At 41.4% G+C, this 18980-nt stretch overlaps 1 protein-coding gene and 1 long non-coding RNA gene across 5 annotated transcripts in view; both read left to right on the top strand.

Moving 5' to 3' along the window:
* The window catches only part of LOC139622532 (uncharacterized), a 76829-nt gene extending 70398 nt beyond the window's left edge, over window positions 1–6431 (top strand). For all 3 annotated transcript variants that reach the window (XR_011691306.1, XR_011691300.1, XR_011691305.1), the window contains one exon: window positions 1624–6431. This is a non-coding gene — a long non-coding RNA (uncharacterized lncRNA). The remainder of the gene's footprint in view (window positions 1–1623) is intronic.
* A 22-nt stretch (window positions 6432–6453) lies between these two features.
* On the top strand, window positions 6454–17345 carry shox (shox homeobox). Of its 2 annotated transcripts, none has more exons than XM_071479874.1 (6): window positions 6454–6934; window positions 8698–8906; window positions 12234–12291; window positions 12495–12583; window positions 14677–14889; window positions 15241–17345. In XM_071479874.1, the coding sequence occupies exons 1-6, from the start codon at window positions 6688–6690 to the stop codon at window positions 15328–15330; spliced, it is 906 nt and encodes a 301-aa protein (XP_071335975.1). In that variant the 5' UTR covers window positions 6454–6687; the 3' UTR covers window positions 15331–17345. The 2 variants fall into 2 exon arrangements, with proteins under 2 accessions (XP_071335975.1, XP_071335965.1); XM_071479864.1 differs by having other exon boundaries at window positions 12474–12583.
* The last annotated feature ends 1635 nt before the right edge of the window (window positions 17346–18980 follow it).

The raw sequence follows: 18980 nt of genomic DNA, 5'->3' as shown, positions 1-18980 counted from the left end.
TAATGATGCCCTGTCAGAGGTTTTCACATTGCTGATAAGTCAGAGGACTTAATTATGATCTTATCACATATTTACAAAGTCTTCATTGCATTCTTTTAACTGATGCCTCATGGACACGTGACATTTTCATGGCCTCCGCTAAAAGAATTTCCACTTCTATTCCTGTCCCTCTCAGCGTTCGTTGTCCACCTGCATTGGACTTTCCTAAACCGTTCACCTTATTCCAGTGCTAAAAGTTCCTATTTCTTAACCATGCAATAATGGCAGTTCTTGTCTGTGTGTCCAACAAATGTCTCAAATGTCAAATCTGCAGGACACCGTGACAAGTCAAAAATATTGCATGCCACTCTTACCTCTCCTCTGTGTCTAAACGCCTCATCTGAAGACCTCAAACTGGGTTTGAGGTCTACAAAAAGTGGACTGCAGTCACTGGAGTCCTGGCCTCTGTCTCTTTGGAGGAGAGATGAGAAATTCAAAGGGATGAGATGATAGACATGTCTGATGGGAGAGAGGCAGTGATTTGACCCATCAAAGCCTGCCTTTAGCCAACAGACACAGCCTGCGGCACATGCTGGATCCGTCTTGCACTGAACCTACTTGTGACACACCAACACACCCACATAGACATGCATGTGGGTGTGTGGTTGAGTCACAAGTGTGTTCAGCGTAATGCGGAAATGTGTAGATACTGTGTGATCCTCTCCTAAACAGGCCACAGAGCTCTGGCCGGTCCTCCATGCATAAAAACGAGCCTCCTCTACATGCATCACCATTCTCGTCCTAATCTTTGGCATCTGTCCTCCATTCGCCCACTTGCCCTTTCTCCCTCTGCTCTACCTCTCTGTTTTCCTGGGTGGACCTCTTCTCTGTGTTTTGTAGCCCTCAGTCTTCTCTCAAATCCAGTCTCTCCACTTCTGTCTCTCCTCCATCTCCTCTGTGTGCGTGGGGCCTTTGGTTCTGTTAATTAATTCTAATGAAGTCATCTATCAAGGGCTCCTCTTTTCTCAACACCACAACATAAATCACTCTGTGTAAAAGATGCTATCCCTCTTTCTTCCTCTCTCTTGCTATCTGCACTATGAACAGAAGAGGACAGTCTCTCTCTCTCTCTCTCTCTCTCTCTCTCTCTCTCTCTCTCTCCGGACCAGCCTTTAATTGTGTGATTGAGAAAGTGTAGCATCACTCCATAAAAGCTGGTCTGCCTCAAATGGCCGCTCTCCGGCTGACACCAGAGGGACCCCTTATAGCCTGCTGTGGCGGGACACGCACATACACATACACACTCGGAGCAAACGACATAAAACAGACACTTATTGTAAATGGGCCTCATTGGTCTCTGAAGACATTGTTAACATGTCTGTGAGACGGTTCCCCTGCCAAGAGGGAACTTGATCCATCTCCACATTTACAAAATTAATTTCTATTACAAGCTGTGACTGACTAACACTGCCCAAATTGGGATTTATTTGCTCTCGCAATAGTGATTTCAAATGAAGGATCCAACCGACTGCTGGTTTTTGTTTTGTGTAACCTTCTTTTTCTTCTTCATCTCCTCCTCTGCTGCTGGTTGAGCAGTAGAAATTAGACAATTATATAAGTAGCGTTTTTTTCTTATCATTTCAGGTCCCCGCGCTGTGTCCCCTATGAAGACGATGATGCAAACCTGATGTAACAAAATGTACACGAGAAGCCCAGACACATCTAAATAATGTATAAGTGATACGTCTTGTTAGCCTTGACTCGCAGGTTCAGTTGTCTTCTTGTGCACCAAATGATCAATGTCCTCCTATTATCGTCATGCACTCTCTCCTGTTCCATTCCCAATTCTCCCCGCCTCTCCCTGGGTCTTTCATGTTGCCCTCTGGGAGCCAAACAAAACATGGTTTTCTACTGCAAATAAGGAGCTAAAACACCATGTGATCAGTCATGAATTATTTGAATGCTATTGATTTGTATAAATTGTTGCGTTTCCCCAGAGTATTTGACCATAAGAAACAACAGTATCTTTACAGGGACCTGAGGAAAATACTCTCATTTTGTTGGCATAAATGAAAGGGAAAACGATTTTAAGGAGATGCTAGTAATTAATGAGTAGATTTAACCTGAAGAGCAAACTGTAGCTTGTTAGTGAGAGAGAGTGAGAGAAAGAGGGAGAGAGAGAAAGAAGGAGAATGTGTTTGATTTTCCAGCATTGTCAGTGGATTACTGTTTTCCCTTCAAATCTGCACTGCATTTAAGGGTATAATGTCAATTTCATGCCTTTTTTTCCCCAACAAGAGGCCCCGGTGCCCTGTGGGTAGATAGCAGTTAGAGAATACACAGGGAAAAATAACAATCCAAAAAGGAGAACCAACATATTCCCAAAACATCCCAGTCGAGTGCGAGCTAATGTTCAGCACATTGTGGTATTTTCATGTTGATTTTTTTCTCCCTGTTCCTTATTTTTTTGCCCTGAAAGCCTCATTTAGATGGCAGACAAGGCTTTTGAACACAGAGCAGCCTGTAGTCTCCGTGGACCGCTGCAGCTCTGGAAAAGGACCTAAATGAAGGCACCAGACAATGTAGTGAACCAAGAGGTCCCTGCACCCTGCAGACGGGCCAGAGGACTCTAACAAACAAACACACAATTGCTGTCATTAGCGTGACTGCAAGTTAAAAATCCTCCTCATCCTCACAAAGAAAAGCTTTAAATTTTTTTTGCACCAGGGGAAGAATCCAATTTTGTGTTTCTGCACAGTACCACATCTGTACAGCATCTCTGCAATGCTCAATCAGATTCAAGTGTACCACTTTATTGCATTTTTTTTCTTGCTCCCCTGTCCCTACAGAATGAGATGATGATATTTGGAGATAAGCGCTGCTCTAAAAGAAGCGTTATGGTCATGGAAATTAGATAAGAAGCGAGAGGTGCAGTAGTTGCTTTTTAAGTTAAATTTTCAAAACTCACTCTGCTCTCTTGAGGGCAGGTATAACATTTAGACAATCACATCTGTCGTATATTATGATGTCACTGAAGTATGGTGCAGAGAGATGAGGACTGGTGCATGTGGAAACATATTTTATTATCCTTCTGTCTCTCTTTTACACACAAACATAATTTGTTATACAGCATGTTTTTTTAATTACCAAATTTTGAGTAAGTAAATGATTTAGTTAATGATTTTCCTCATAAGTGGGAAAAAAAATCTTGGCAACCTTCCAGAAGTTGAGACCTGCATGCAGGACCCGTCTAGCAGCAACAGAGGGGTTCAGACCTCCACATGGGCAACACGACGCTAACACAATTCAATTCTAATATTTAACATTCTAGCCAAAAGTGTAAATTGTGATTTATAATCAGGAAGGGCAACACAACTGTAATTTGCTCATTGCTTTGCTACAGTATCCCCCACTTTCTCTCCCTCTCTACCACACTGTCTCTTCCTCCCTCCCCTTCGTTCTCCCTCCCTCCCTCTCTCTCTCTCTCTCTCTCTCTCTCTCTCTCCTTCTCTGCTCTCATCCAGCCAGCACAGACTCATTTAAGTCTGCTGATGTCTTGATAATGTTCCAGAGCCATCACAAGCAGGTAGAGAAGGAATTCCTCAGCTCCCTAATTAGCAGTAAATGGACGATCAGGACATGAGTAGGTTTGTGGACAGTAAAAGGCAGTGCCTGTCACCTCCTGCAACTCACTAAAGACCATATTTTACTTGTAGCTACAAAGGAACATGGAAAAAAAAAAAACACCTTCAGCCTAGTGGTATTTTTATCACTCTTTATTTTTTTAACACATAAAATAAAGTGAAAACAATAAACTACAATATTTTATCTTTCAAGTTTTTGATTATGCAGCTTAACTGTTGCATTCATTAAATGTATCACTTCGAAAAAGTGATAAAACCACTGTACAATAGACCTAAATATAAACATATAGTGATATTAATATTATAAAGTGAAAATGTAGACTGGCACCATAATGATTAAAGCTGACAATCAGCAGTGATGATAAAGATAGACATTTTAATTAGAAAAAAAATGTGTAGGAAATACATAAGCTGCTGTTTCACAGTTTAATTTACAATTTAATGACAACATGAAATAAACTATACAAAATAAATCCTGAATTACATCAAATTAATTGTTATTCTGAATAATAATAATAATGATAATAATAATAATTTAGCTGAAATACTTATTTTATTTTATTTTTTTTTTTGTACTTTAACCTTAAACCAGATCTGTGGTGTTGCTGCCGCACACTTTGCCCCCTGTCCGTCCTGTGGTCGGCCACACTGGATAGAATAACAGCAATAATACTGGTAAAAAAAAAATAAGTTAGTGAATAATTTAGAAAATAACTTGCCATGCTTTTTTTTTTTTTTGGGAGCGCACGTACAGCAGAAGAGGCGGGGTGCTGGGTTCGTGAGGAGTGAAGGGAAAGTGAAAATATGATTGAGGCCCCTTTAAGAGTTTTTGGCCACTAAACTGTAGCGACACAAGCGTCGGTGCGTAAGGAGCATCCCTCCTGGATTTCTTCTGATATTCCTCCAGGCTGCCGCTGATTGGACACCACACGCCTCAAGTCAATTAGATTACATGCGATAATTTAAAAGAAAAAATCTGTATAAAACATGGAGCTGGAAGATCTGCCGCTGTTGCAGCTGTGCACAATGTGCTGAAAATCTTTAGGTTATATGAAATAAAATGTGGTAAAACAAAGATTAAAAAAAAAAAAAAAAGATACACAGTGCTATAGGCTACATTTCATATTTTAACTTAGCACTGTTCGTCATTCATATTAAACATGCACTGCCTATAGGCTGGTCCTTCTGGCCATATGTTTTCCTATATCATTCTGGGCGAATATTTTTTTGAGGAATAATAAATGAGGTTACCGTTCAAAATGCAAAGCAGGGCTTTAAAAAATAATCTTAACAATAAAAACAATTAGTCGAAAACGTCAGATCATGTTTTTCTCTGTATGTATATGTGCTCTTGTGTAGCATTTCAAATTACGCGTCAAAATGACCTCAGAACAAATACAGATAAATAATCTGTCTCTTAGATCTCAAAGTTTGATGGCACATGCAGAAGCGGTGCATAGAAGTGACTTTTTGTCTCTAATTTTATTTATAAAAAGGCCCTGTTGGTGGATTATTTTGTTACACACACGAGTGCCTTTTGTAAACGCCACTTTACTGTGGGATGATATCGAGGCACACGACTGGGAGCGCAGATCTGCGTCTTAAGGAGGATTTAGGTCTATTAACAACAAAAGGCGCAGTTCATGGCACAAGGGAGAGACCTCGACGTGTGCGTCAGCCGCAGTGATGTGAAGCGGGCTCACTGATAAATGGAGAGACATCAAACCGAGTCATTAGAGAGCTGAGATATGAGACTTTCACAGCGGCGGGCCGCTCAGGGCGGCAGACCCAGGGGATCACACTCCTCTCCCGGCCTTTTGTGTTTGTGTGCTGGACTGATGAACGACTTAGATAACGTTAAGCCATTATGGGCTCACTTATTCCCATGAAAACCCTGTAAATAGAGGGAACATTTTTTCACTGCTGATATCTATTGATTTCTAGGCCATATTAGTAACCATAAACCACAAAGGATTACAAGTGAATACTCAAAAGGGACCCGAGTTTATAACAGCCAGATATTAATTACAACATCATCCCATGATTATACTTTTTTTTTGCTGTTGAGTGTTGATTTCCAGTTTGTAGAGAGATACGTGAATATACGTGTTTGCAGATGGTGGGGAAAATTACAATTTCCCTGCAGTAAAATTAGTGTAAAATAAAAGTTGTGGCCTCATATATTGCCAAATTCCTGATATTATCAAAGCGTAACTGAAATCTGTTGTGATGTTAAAAAATATACAGGGCTGAGCAGCTCCACATATATATATTTTTAAATAATTAACCACTTCTCAACTGACTTGATGTGGTTGACTCTTCCCATGCTTGCCCTTCTAGCTGTGAGCTAACCCCACATTGGACAAGTAGGCTATAAGTCCAATCAGCTGATACACCAGAGGCTATAGGTGGCTTATGGACCGAGCTCTGCACAGTTCAGCTTTCAAAAATATTTATTAAGTCAACACACACACACAACGAAAACACAAAAAAAAAAAAAAAAAAAAAAAAAATCAAGGTACAATCCCATAAACGCAGCATTTGTATCTCCTAATCGCGTTAATTAAATTTTCGCCGAATTAATTAGACATAACAGCCATATACAGCCTTCTGGCAGAGCTGAGCCACCGTAGGCATTTTAATGACCCCGTAATTCAATTAACCGCCTCCATCAGCTCCATCATTGATTTGTGGAAGAAGGGGAAGAAAAAAAAAAAAAAAGCTGCTGAAAGTTGAATTCTGCAAAGTCGAGCCGGCCTGTAATTGCTCAAGACACAGAGATCGGAGAGAAGGGGGGGCTGGGGGGGGGGGGGGGGGGGGGGGGGGGGGCTGGGCCGAGGTGGCCGTGTATAAATACTGTGCTCTCAAATACACAGTCACAACAGCAGGAGTGATCTCACCTCCTCTCCACCCCTTCTATCTATCGCTGCTGCCAGCCTCCAAAAAAAAAAAGAAAGAGCGTATCCGTGAGCAGTGCTGGTATAATAGAGACGGTAAGGTACATTACTGACAATTCACGGTGGATTTCCCTGACCAGGACCACTACTGAGCGACAGAGCCGACCATGGAAGAACTTACGGCATTCGTGTCGAAATCTTTCGATCAGAAAACCAAGGAGAGCAGCAAAGAGAGTATCACGTACCGGGAAGTTTTGGAGAGCGGCTTGACAAGGGCGAGGGAGCTGGGCAGCCCGGAGACAAACCTGCAGGACATAACGGAGAGCAACCACTGCCCGGTGCATCTGTTCAAGGACCATGTCGAGCTGGAAAAGGAGAAACTGAAGGACTTTAATGTTTCGAGGGCGACAGAGGGTAAGGTTTTTAGTTTTTTATTTTATTTTTTATTTTTCAGAAATGCGTATTGTGTCAGGAGAATGTCTCAAGTTCAGCGGTCCTGTATCGGCAGCGATTTTTTTTTCTACTTATTTTTTATTTTTTATTCTTACAAACAGACGCGTAGATAGAGTTTGATTTACTTAGCGCTGCCCCTGCATTTCACGCAGTTTAACAAAGTTAGCACATTATTCTGTTCATATAATGGGTATTTTACAGAGCAGGAGGCGGGCCCACAGTCTGGCCGTTGTTTTAACTATTTGATGATTGTTGTCAGACATTCAGCCTTTGGTCAAACGAAAAACCAGTCTGACTTCTTCTGTCTTTTTCTTTTTTCTTTTTTTTTCCACAGTAGAATTACATTATATAGGTGGTGTTTAATACAAGGTTTAACCTTATTTTAATGACACTTTAACATTTTGTGCCAACACAGAAATATTTGGCAATTACAATAATCCTGGAGGATCCATTATTAAGTGAATGGCAACATTTACCACTGGAATTTATTTTATTATTGTTTCCGTTACAGCATTATATGAATTCTGGGGGACATGTTATATTATATTTGCCATTATTAAAAAGTAGAACTGCAATACTATTCTGATGTGGTGCCCCTTTAAAATCTATAGCATGTAGGGTTGTTATTTTCTCCTAGATTATGCACCCGGAAGTCACAAAACAAATCTAAATTCAGATGTTAAATTCTTGTAAATTGAAAAATCTGCTGCTTAACTCGCTCACCAAATGGCTCTTCCTTTAAAAAAAGAGTTGCGTGGTATGAAGTGCAGTGAAACAGCAGCACAGGCCTCCTCTCAGTCAGATAGTGCAGTGGGAAGATTTTTAGACATTTAGTGAGTAATTTGTTTCTATATTTATCCTGTAGCAGCAGCAGCAGCACAAAAGGGTCTGCACTATTTTGTGTTATTCTGCCTTATAGCCTACTTCTCATTGAATCCAGCTGATAGACGGTAAGGCTGGTTGTGTGTGTGTGCTGATATGATATGGTTTTCATATAAAATCAAATACTTTTCAGTTGTGTGGGGGGGGGGACATATTTTCACGTCAGCAAACTACAAACAATAAATTGCGAGTGACCAGGCCCAGTAATTGCAGCAGTTGTCAAGTCTGTTACTAATAATAACAGCAGATAACAGCCACTAATAATGCTGTATTGCCTAGTAAAAATAGGATAGCCTATATGCTGACAGCCTTGCAGTGTATTGCACTGTGTGAAATACAGACAATATGGTTTTAATAAAAAAAGAAATCTTAAGGTTAAAATTTTTATTTATAGCCTGAAATAACCTCCAGTCTGTTTTACCGGGGTGAGTAATTAGGCCCAAACCTTCTAGGTTCAGACGGGGCTTAATTCTCTGCTCTTTAAATCGCTTAGAGCCTTATTAGGCTTCCATGGCATGTATTGACTGATTTACTTTTATAACGGCACTGACATTGCACACTGACTTATGGAGGCTGGCCTCTCTCTTGAAGAAATACGGTGTGTGTGTGTGTGTGTGTGTGTGTGTGTGTGTGTGTGCGTGTGTTGCTGCCAAATTGCCGGGCCTAAGGGCCCTGTCAGGGCCCAGTGTATACTATGGGGGGGACAGTGAGTGTGTGTGTTTGTGTGGAGATACCGAGTCATAGCGAGGCCGATAATGTGTCTCCTTCAGGAGGCGGAAACGTCCAGGATTGAAACACATCTTCTCTCTTTTTTTTTCCCTCAACCGGGCGCCGTTTAACAGGGATATACGAGTGCAAGGAGAAAAAGGAGGACGTGAAGTCGGAGGACGAGGACGCACAGGGCAAACTGAAGCAGCGGAGGAGTCGCACTAACTTCACCTTGGAGCAGCTGAACGAGCTGGAGCGGCTCTTCGACGAGACGCACTACCCGGACGCCTTCATGAGAGAGGAGCTGAGTCAGCGGCTGGGACTGTCCGAGGCCAGGGTGCAGGTGAGGATCTGCGCTCTGCTGCTTTTCTAAGTGCTCATCCGTCTCACGACCAGGCGGCTTGAGGAAACGACGTTTCTGCAGAAGCGCATTGTTTCTGCAGGGACTGGCAGTGTGTCTGCGGTGTTTGCACTGTCCTCCGGTAGTGAGAGCTTGTTTTGAAGGATTTGGGACCTTTGTAAGATAACGTACTAATATAGATCTTGTGGGATTTGAGTGAAATGTTTCTGTGGCATCAGAGCGCTTCGTGGGAGTTGTGTTAATGACCTAGTGCTACAAGCAAACATAATTCAAAAAATAATTAAAAGAAGACATAATGAACGAAAAAGATCCTGTACTGTCATCTCCAAATTAATTTGCTTATAAAGCAATTAACACCCAAGGAAACTGTAAGAAACCACAGAATGTTTATACACTGATGCAGTTATTCCCCCCTCCTTATTCTTTTTTTTATTTATTTTTTTTTAATGATGCAGTTTACAGTTTGACCTCATGTGGCTCATGTTTTCCAGCTTGTAAGAAAAATGCTACAAACGAATTACTACGGGAGCCACATGTCACGTTTAAACCAGGCCAGAATGTGTACGAAGCGTGTTGCGTGTGTCCTGCAACATCCAAGAAAAAAATTATAAATTATAAACAAAATGTTCAGAGCTCATTAGTCCACAGGCAGGTTGACCTTACAAACCTCAGAGACAAATGATGCATCCTCTGTCGTGACAAAGCCCCAAGCCTGAAATATTTCTTTAACATTCCTGTGGGGGTTATTTAGAGGGTGTTTCTCCTTCTTCAAAGTGAGTTTATCGCAGTTTATGATTTTTTTTTTTACTGCTTGTGTTGTCGTATTATTTCTTTAGGGACGTGCAAATGACATTTGTGTAAAATTCTGCAGAGACAATGACTGAACGATTGCAGTGGACGTTTTTGGGATTTGTTGGCGCACGGGATGAAAATTAATTCACATTTAGACTGAATATTTGACCATAGTTGTCCAGCAATGTGTCTTCTGTGGCGTGATGAACAAGTAGGCCTAGTTAAAATAACTAAACGTATAAAAGAGTCTGTTTCTATAGCCAGTGGCTTGGTGTCACTCAGTGATATCAAACAAGGGTAAACTGCTGTAAACCAGCCGGGATGTAACAACCTACTGAACCTCCATCAGTAGGCCTTCAGCTTTCAGTCTGCTCCTACGATCCGGGCAGCCTTTTGGAGGGGGTGGGGGGCGAAGAAAAAAATCTCAAGCAATGATTAAAATGAATGAAGAGCCTGAATGGCTGCTTCAGGGGACGCGCTCTTATGTCAACTCGTATCCCTCCTCATTTTCTTTGTAATATCTGCCATAGGCTTGATGTAGTGTCCCCATAAAAACAGATTAGAAATAACTCAATTCTGGCCCAACTCTGCCGCTGTTCAGCTTTCTAATCGGATGAATAAAACCCATCATAGAGCTTTAGAAGCCCATCGACCACCATTCTGAGCTAAACATGGTCGGACTCGGTTGACAGTATAATTCAGGGTAACTCTGCAGTTCTCACTAATAAAGTGTATGGCGTGTGAATTAAAATAATTTATGGTGTAAATGTGGTTGATAAAGACTTCAAGGCTAGAAGCCTGACTGTGTGTTTTCTGTGATCAGGATGAGTGTGAGCGCACAGAAGTCGTTGGTTGTCTCTTCTTTCAAAATAAAGCTTTTGAAAATTCCTCCTTTTTTTTTTTTTTTTAAGGCTCTTTCAGGGCGGTGGGACGCGTTTTCTCCAGATTTAGTGAGAGTGAATTGCAGCAGTTGCTGTTGCAGGCTGTGAACCTGCGCTCCGAGCAGCTGTCAATGAATCTAATTGAAAGTTATGAGAGCTTGGTGAGGAGCAGGCAGTAATTCAGTTAGGACTAATATCTTTGGGTTTCTGGCGCGCTGCTAAATTAAATGTCATTATTCACTGTCTCTAATAAAAAATCAAAAAGGAAATGAGATTAGGGTATTTGTGAAGCGCATCATTGAGTGGCCCTTAATGAAGAAATAACTGTCTGAACCAGTGTAGTTCACTTTGCTTAACATACTGGCACGTAATTGGAATTGATCTCGGGCCCGTCTAATATTAGCCTTGATTTATCTGAGGGATAACTGTGCGTCTATGCAAAATCACCTGGGATTTTCATAAACACCTTTACTACCACCATGTACCGCTGTGCAGCTCATAACTCACCGCCTAAACATCCATGTTAATTTACTGTGTGTACCCTTATTATTATTATTATTATTATTATTATTATTATTATTAATAATAATAATAATAATAATAATAATAATGATAATAATAATAACAATAATAATAATAGCAACAACAACAATAATAATAATAATAATAATAATTTCATTGGTAAAATGTATTCTACATTTTATGGCGCTTAAATCCTGCATTTTATTACTATTAGCTTTATTTGTATGAAATTATATTTGTAAGATCAAAGACAGAAGAATGGATTTTTATTTCCACCTCAGTTGTCTTTGTCAATAATTGGCACTTTATTGGCCGTGCTGTTGTTGTAGTCTCATCGACTCAATGTTCACCGTCGCTCCACGCAACTTCAAATGTCCCCGCTGCACCTCGAGTCACCATCACCACCACCACCATCATCATCATCATCATCAGTCTGCGCCCTTTGTGGTCCGCGACCGGTCGCTAATTCCCGCGTCTGTAAATGATAATCACTGCGGGGTCGAAGGGGAGGGGAGATAATGTTATTCACCGAGGCAAATTAGGTTGATGATGATTAACAATAGGCCGTAGCCTGCAGCCCGCAGCTTCAAAAGACACTCAGCAAACTGGAAGGTGGTTCAGGAGGCATAATTTTCATTTTAAAAATAATCATCATATTGTTCCTATAATGTTCCCACACCATCTGTGAGAGTGTGGTGTCTCACTCAGTGCTGAGTTTACTGTCATTTTCTTGTGTTCCTGTAAGAATTTACTCTGAAGCTCAATAATTTATACCAAGCTTGTGGTTTTGTTTCATCACCTGTCCAATTTCCTGTGGTTTATTTTTCTAACCTGCATGAATCTTATTTATATCCCATACATGTTTCTTGTTTTTTATTATAATATTATAATAATTTATGGTTAGATTTAAGATTTAATTTACTCAAATGTAAGCTCTCTGTAATTTTTCCTTCATTTGTTACAAATAAGTGGCCTGTCCACAGATTATAATATTACTAAAATAACAACTGGTATGAAATAAAAAAGATACCAATCACATTTTGGTAAAAACTGGAATCAGCACTATAGTTTGTAAGTATTTGTCTAATAGATAATTTACTCTTTTCAATTATAGGTTTGGTTTCAGAACAGAAGAGCAAAATGTCGAAAACAAGAAAACCAGATGCACAAAGGTAAATGTCATTTCTTCTAACCTCTTTGAATGATCTTATTTATATTTTCCCTTTTCTTCAGTGTTATTTTCATTGTACAATTTGACACTGTTCAACCATTTTTAACTGCATGTGGAAAAAAACAAAACAAAAACTGTGACCTCCTCATCTCACATAACAACAACTGTCTGGCTGTCTGACAGACATCTTTCCCTTCTCTCCAGGTGTTATTCTGGGCAGTGGCAGTCACCTCGATGCATGCAGAGTAGCACCCTATGTCAATATGGGTGCCCTCCGGATGCCCTTCCAACAGGTAGGCCATGTTCTTCTATTAGCAGGAGCTGACAAAGCTTGAAAAATTTGGAAACATTCAATCAGGGATGAAACTCGGACTGAATTAAATGTAGAAAAGTTAAAAATGCAGACGTAGTTGCAGTAAAACATAAAAGATGATTACTCAGCTTCTTGTGATGCAGGGGTGAGGACTGAGGAATCTGTAATGGAGCTATATGTGAATGTGTGTGTTTCTCAGAGTCAAACTACACCTTCTATATTTATACACCCACATTAATCTATAGGCCATGTGCAGCTATTAGATGCAAGTGATGAGAGACTGTGTGTGTGTGTGTGTGTTGGAGGGGGAGGGAGCAGCTCAGACCTCGGTGCACCTTTCACCTCCTGGCTGTGTAGAGAGGGTCGGGCTGCACATGGAGAGGAGAGGTGGACAGACATTTGATCTGCTGCTATCTGCTTTTGTGTCCTAGCTGCTGTGTTGTCTGCTTGACCCTCGTGAAAAGCAGCGGCCTAATTAAGCCAACAGTGCGGCACATAAAAGAGATGATGAAAGCGGGGAATGGAGTGGGCTCTGATGGATATTGGCGTTGAGCTGCACTGGCAGGGATGGGGGCTTGAGGCCTGCATACTGAGAGAGGCTCACTGTATAAGGTTGAAACAGGCACGCGCAGGCTGCACTGACTTTTACAATGCCGCATATGCATATAAAACAAGCCAATGGCTTGTCGGTGGGTTGGGTAAGGTCATGAGTTGAAATTGCAAAGTAGGAGGGTTGAATCTGGCTTGACACCTTAATTTCCTGTGACTCCTCATCTTTCTTCAATACCCACTAGAAAGTAAAGAAAAACTGACCAAATAATCTTCTAAGAAGAGACAAAAGACTGTGCAAGCTGTGAGTGTGACCAACTTGCATACATATGAGTATGAAGATATAACATTTAACACACACGTCAAACCTTCACCACCTGCTTTTGTCGGGGTGGGATTCGTTTCTGTCTTGTCCTCCAAAGAAGATTGCTCCGCAAAAAAATCGAGTTTCAACAAGTTGACTTTGGTTTTCCGTTGGTGCCTCTGCATTTTGATCAGATGGCACTCAACATGAGTCTGGAAATCATCGGCCGCAGCTGCAGTTTGTTACCTGATTGTTGGTGAATGAGATACATGGAGACGCTGGTTGCAGGAGGTTCTGTTTGGATGCCATTGCAGCTCTGCAGAGCAACTATAAATTTATGCTTCGATTTAATTTTCTCTTTCATTTAACAACTTCAACTTAAGTCATTTTCAGTATTTTTAGGCCAAAATGAAAGAGAGTAAAGTGAAAAAATAATATTTAGTCAAGTTAAAACTTTGACTTTATATCATTCTATTTTGGTTGGAGAAGAAAGCATGAAATACTTGAGTTTTCCCCACTTCTTCCTCTGGTGTTTGAAACACATGAGAAATGGCAACAGGCTCAGCTCGCTCCTTCTGAAGTAAGCGGATGCTTAATTTTCACCTACTTCTTATAAAATAATTGCCAGGAATGTGAAAACTGATATTCTATGCTCCTTATGGTTTCTTTTTTCCCCTTGACTCAGGAATATGTCTGGATAAATATTTATAACTCCAAATATGTGAATATCTTTTTAGTGCAAAATTGTTTATTTATGCAATTGAATACATAATCAGGATAACAAGACTGCATATTTCCAAGGGTATAACGGAGTCCTCAGTCTGAATTAAACAAATCTGTTCTGGGTCCTGGAAAGACTTTGATTCTAGACGATTAAATTGGATGTGGTGTCTGAGAGCAATGTATGATTCATTAACTTTTAGAATAGCTGACATGAAAAAGGGCTAAAGCGGAGAGTGCAGCCCTTAACTATTTTCTTAGAAAACACACTGTAAGCAACAGCTTTGAGGGGGTAAAATTTGAGGGGGAATTTAATAGTGTCAGACTGTGAAACCTGAATCCTCAACCCTCTTCACCCCCCCCCCCCCCCCCCCCCCCCCCCCCCCACACACACACACACACACACACACACACACACATACACACATATACACACACACACACACATGCTTGGCCTGAGGTGCCGACACTGACTAACTTTATATTTTGCTCTTCTGCAGGTCCAAGCTCAGCTCCAGTTGGACGGGGTCACCCACTCCCACCCCCACCTGCACCCTCACCTGGCTGCTCACGCTCCCTACCTGATGTTCCCGCCCCCTCCTTTCGGACTACCAATCGCATCGCTCGCCGACTCGGCCTCTGCGGCAGCGGCAGTGGCGGCAGCTGCCAAAAGCAACAGCAAGAACTCGAGCATCGCTGACCTGCGACTCAAGGCAAGAAAACACACCGAAGCTCTGGGACTCTGACCCCACCGGGCTGCCCCTCCGCTCGCCTGATGCCCATAATCGCCTCTCACACAAGACTGAGCCTGTGAAAGGGCCGTGACACTCACAGCTAAAACTAAACTAAACAAAAACACTGAGTGAGAATGAAAGAGAGGAACACATACAGAGAGGGGGGAGAGAGAGTGTGTGTGAGAGAGAAAGGGGGAGAACAGTGGAGGAAGAAAATAAAAAGAAGGAGGGAGCGAGAAAATTGTCACAAAACCAGCTGCCAAAACAAACCACTTGTAGAGAACGGTAATTAAATACCAATGAAATCACCTTTTACTTTTCGCCCAACAGGCAGGACTTCTGCGGGGCCAGTGGCTCAGTCCACTCCAGGCACAGATCACATCCCAAGGACCGTACAAACACATGTGGATGTCTGTCTGAGGGCCAGGCCGGGGCCCGTCAGACCAGAAGACGTTAGAACAAAGCAAACTGGCAGGCAGCAGCAGGGCCTAAAGCAGAGCCTCGCTGACGCTGGCTGCCGCCATGTTGACAATGCAGAGGGTTGAGCATGGGGGGAACAGACTCACACAACACCTCACCGAAGCATTGGAACGGCTCTCACCTTTTCAGCCCCCACTCCCACTCCCACCCCTCACTAGAAAAACGAAGAAAAAAAGAAAAGCATTGAAAAAAAAAAAAAAGGCCATATTTGTCTCCAACCACTGTGTTCCCTGCTGCTGCCGAGTGCATGAGCTCTAATGGAGGACCGTTCTGGGACTGGCCTCCATCCACACCTGACACAAACGCTCAACAACTGTTTTTAACACTGCCATTCAACATGCCCACACCCCCCACATACCCCCCTACACATACAAAGTGAAAGGGTCTCCATTGCGGTTTGATATCCTTCTTCTTATGGACATGTGCTATAACAAAAGCGACAACTCCTGTTTTCTTTGCTGCAGAGGGGAGAGACGTGACTCTGTGTTGCTGGGCATGTGTCGGCGAGATTTGGTTTGCATTTCTCCCCATGGCGTGCTCCCTCTGTCTTTATTTCTTTGTTTGTTGTGTTGTATCCTGGGTTAAGAAGTGAAGATAGCCTTTGCACTTCAGGTCTTGTAAGTGGGTGTTTACAAATGGCACTACAAGCAGATACTACTTTACTAATTAAAGGGGGAGGGGGATTTGATATTGTTATGTGATCAGCAAAAAGGACATTATCTTGGATTAAGGGTATAAAAGCGATTTTTTTTTTTCTTTTCTCTTTTTTTGGGGGGAATTATGAAAATATGAAGAAAGCATCAGTCAAACTGAAATGCAATGGTGTGCAGTTTAAGTGCAATACTGTAAATAGCAAAAAAGTTAAATCAGCTAGCAGTTAATCCTCAACCATAAAGAGACCCAATGATTTTCTGTTGTTTTCCATGCACTGTTGGAGTGTTGAATTTCTTTGCCAAACACACCAGTTTTTCTACAGCAGTGTATATTTTGTTGAGTTCAAGAAAAGTCACTCAAAACCAGGTGCCATATCCCACCTCGCCTCCTATGTATCCGAGCAGTTTTGTATACATCAGGTACAGTTGTCACTTGTTGAGAAAGACATGAGCACATTTTTGGAAGCTGCAGAAATTAGGGAAATGATAATAATAATAATTTTAAAAATGTCTCCTCGCTACTCTACTAACACTAAAATCCATTTACCGGTACTCTTGGATTTTGGGAAATGTTCAGAATAAAATCTCCAAATGAACATTGTAATCTGAACCAAGCAGTTGTTTACAATGTGATTAGCTTAATTCTGCATGTTATATGTGACATTTCATCATTAATTTCCAAATAATTCATACTGTATTTTATAAACTCCCTCTAGGCCAAACACAACATTTGGATTGTTTTGGAATTCAGAGATTATTTCGACAACCTTTTCAACACTGCTGTCAGAGCTGCGATATACATGTAGATGTGTTTAAGATCTACGTACCTCTAACAGTCTCCAAACAACATTTTCTCTGTCAACAGACCTCCATTTATAATTGTTTATCTATGTCTCCATTTTAAATTAAACATATGGGTGTTTTATTTATTATTTTGTCTAAAGGTTTATGAAAGATGAAATAGTTGAACTACAAGTGTACATTTTTACATGGCTTTGCATTTATTTTTGTATGTTTTTTTTAAGTGTTGAATTTGAATTAGGAGGTGTGGCTGTAGTGCATTGTTTGCCTAAAAAAAAACAAAAAAAAATGTAGCGTGTCCGAGTTTACAAACATTTCAGGGATGGTTGAATTGAATAATACTCCATGGAATTTGTTGTACCCATTAAAATGATTATCATTTCATATGCAAGCATGCCTGAACATGAACCATCGTACCGTTTGTTTTTCCCCTTTTGATTCACAAAATATGAATGTACATCTTGTACAAGTAAACTATCAATAAAGTTATAAATATTTGTACTCAAGTTTTAAAATACTTTTGCTTGTTAAGCTGCATGAGTTTCACACACGGAGTAATGAAAGCTGTATACACAAACAAGATGAAAATCCTGGTAAATGACTTGGACAGAGAGAAGTAACCACAGTTTGAGTATCGCAGCAGTCCAGAGCTGATCCCCGTCCTTAATGTCTTCAGTGTTTCTGTCCTGATGCAGACTCATGCTCTCTCTGTGCCTCACATCGTGTTGTGGCTGATGCTCAGCAACTGTCTCAACCTGTGGATCAATATCAATATCTGTCTAGAGTTGACATTCACACAGACTCCATGTTAGCCAGCCCAGCTCATCACATCCAATATGAGCCGCACACCAGCAGAGAAAATTGAGCTGCTATAAAATCCAGATGCAACCCGAATCTGGAGCCTCCTGCAGGGTGCAGCTCTCTGCCTGTGTTCGTCAAAATGACACAGATAGCATTTGTATGGAAAGTGGGGCTGCAACGCCGTCAAATAGAAGCAAGATGGCTGTAACCCGAGTGGGAAGCCGAGAAGTGTGGAGGGAAAATGCAAGGCAAAACAAGAGATTTGTGGGATTCTGGATATATGACATGTAACCTGCTTTGAGCTCACTGCTCACAGAGAATCTTTTATTTTTCCTCCTCGTTCCAACAACATTGATTAACTTTAAACAGATGACATGGGAAGGTCAAGAGTTGGCGTATGTTCATCAGCATCTACATTTGAATTCAACCTCCCCACACACACACACATACACACACACATACAAGCACCCGTTGCATGCTCCCTCCACTTGTTCTACCCACACATACTAAATTTTGCACATCTAAAATGGTTGGCCTCTTTTTTTTTTTAGTGTATTAGCTTCCTCTGGGAGCTTAATTCCAGATGTGTGTACACAAAGTAATTACACCATGTGGTATAGTGGCCTATTGTCTGAACCCCATACAGGAATTAGCCCAAATGGCGTCCTGTTGAGTGCAGTACCCCCTAGAAGGTCGCTGCGCGTTTAATTTGTACCTCTTTGCTCATACATCAAGATTGAGTGATATAGTCGCAGACTGATGGCTCCGTATTTACCCAGTGACCCCTCCGGCTGGGGCCTGCTGGGCCAGGTCTGGAAATAACAGCATCCTTTTATGTGTACTAATAATTAGCAAGGCACACACAGCCATCCATCAACCACCAATGAGGCATGGCTGCTTTGTCAACATGTTCAAGCACATAAAGCTATTTATGTTGGCGGCGAGTAACAAACACACAATAATATATTAATAGAGAAGGAGACGTGTGTGTGTGTGTGTGTGTGTGTGTGAAATTTAGTGCATGGCTGTGGTTGCTATTAAATTTACATCTGGGTTTATTGTTGATGAGCTTTTGTTGTCCAGTTCTCAAGTCTGTCTGGTTTGTACAAGCACCGGCTGCAAAACATGCGAGTCCCAGAAGTCTGAGCCTTGGTGCTACACTGCACTAGCTTATCAGAGGTCAAGTGCTCAGGGGTCACGTGAAAATAGTTTTTATCACATTTCATTCTCATAATCCTCTTTGAAATGTCACACACAACTATGATCAGACGGAATGTGAGCTGTCGCGGCCTTAACATAAAGCCGGTCGTGGTGTGAAATGACAGAGCTTATAGG

This window comes from Trachinotus anak, unplaced genomic scaffold (assembly GCF_046630095.1).
Source record: "Trachinotus anak isolate AG129_WGS33_773 ecotype Australia unplaced genomic scaffold, CSIRO_AGI_Tana_v1 ptg000001l, whole genome shotgun sequence".
NCBI classification, from domain to species: domain Eukaryota; kingdom Metazoa; phylum Chordata; class Actinopteri; order Carangiformes; family Carangidae; genus Trachinotus; species Trachinotus anak.
This window is presented reverse-complemented; position numbering and strand designations above follow the sequence as displayed.

Excerpts from the sequence above, each read along its gene's own strand:
- shox (XM_071479864.1), top strand. The coding sequence starts at position 6,688 with ATGGAAGAACTTACGGCATTCGTGTCGAAATCTTTCGATCAGAAAACC. Across the intron at positions 12,292-12,473 it reads AGAAAACCAGATGCACAAAG|ACATCTTTCCCTTCTCTCCA; the intron begins GTAAATGTCATT and ends GCTGTCTGACAG. Across the intron at positions 12,584-14,676 it reads TCCGGATGCCCTTCCAACAG|GTCCAAGCTCAGCTCCAGTT; the intron begins GTAGGCCATGTT and ends GCTCTTCTGCAG.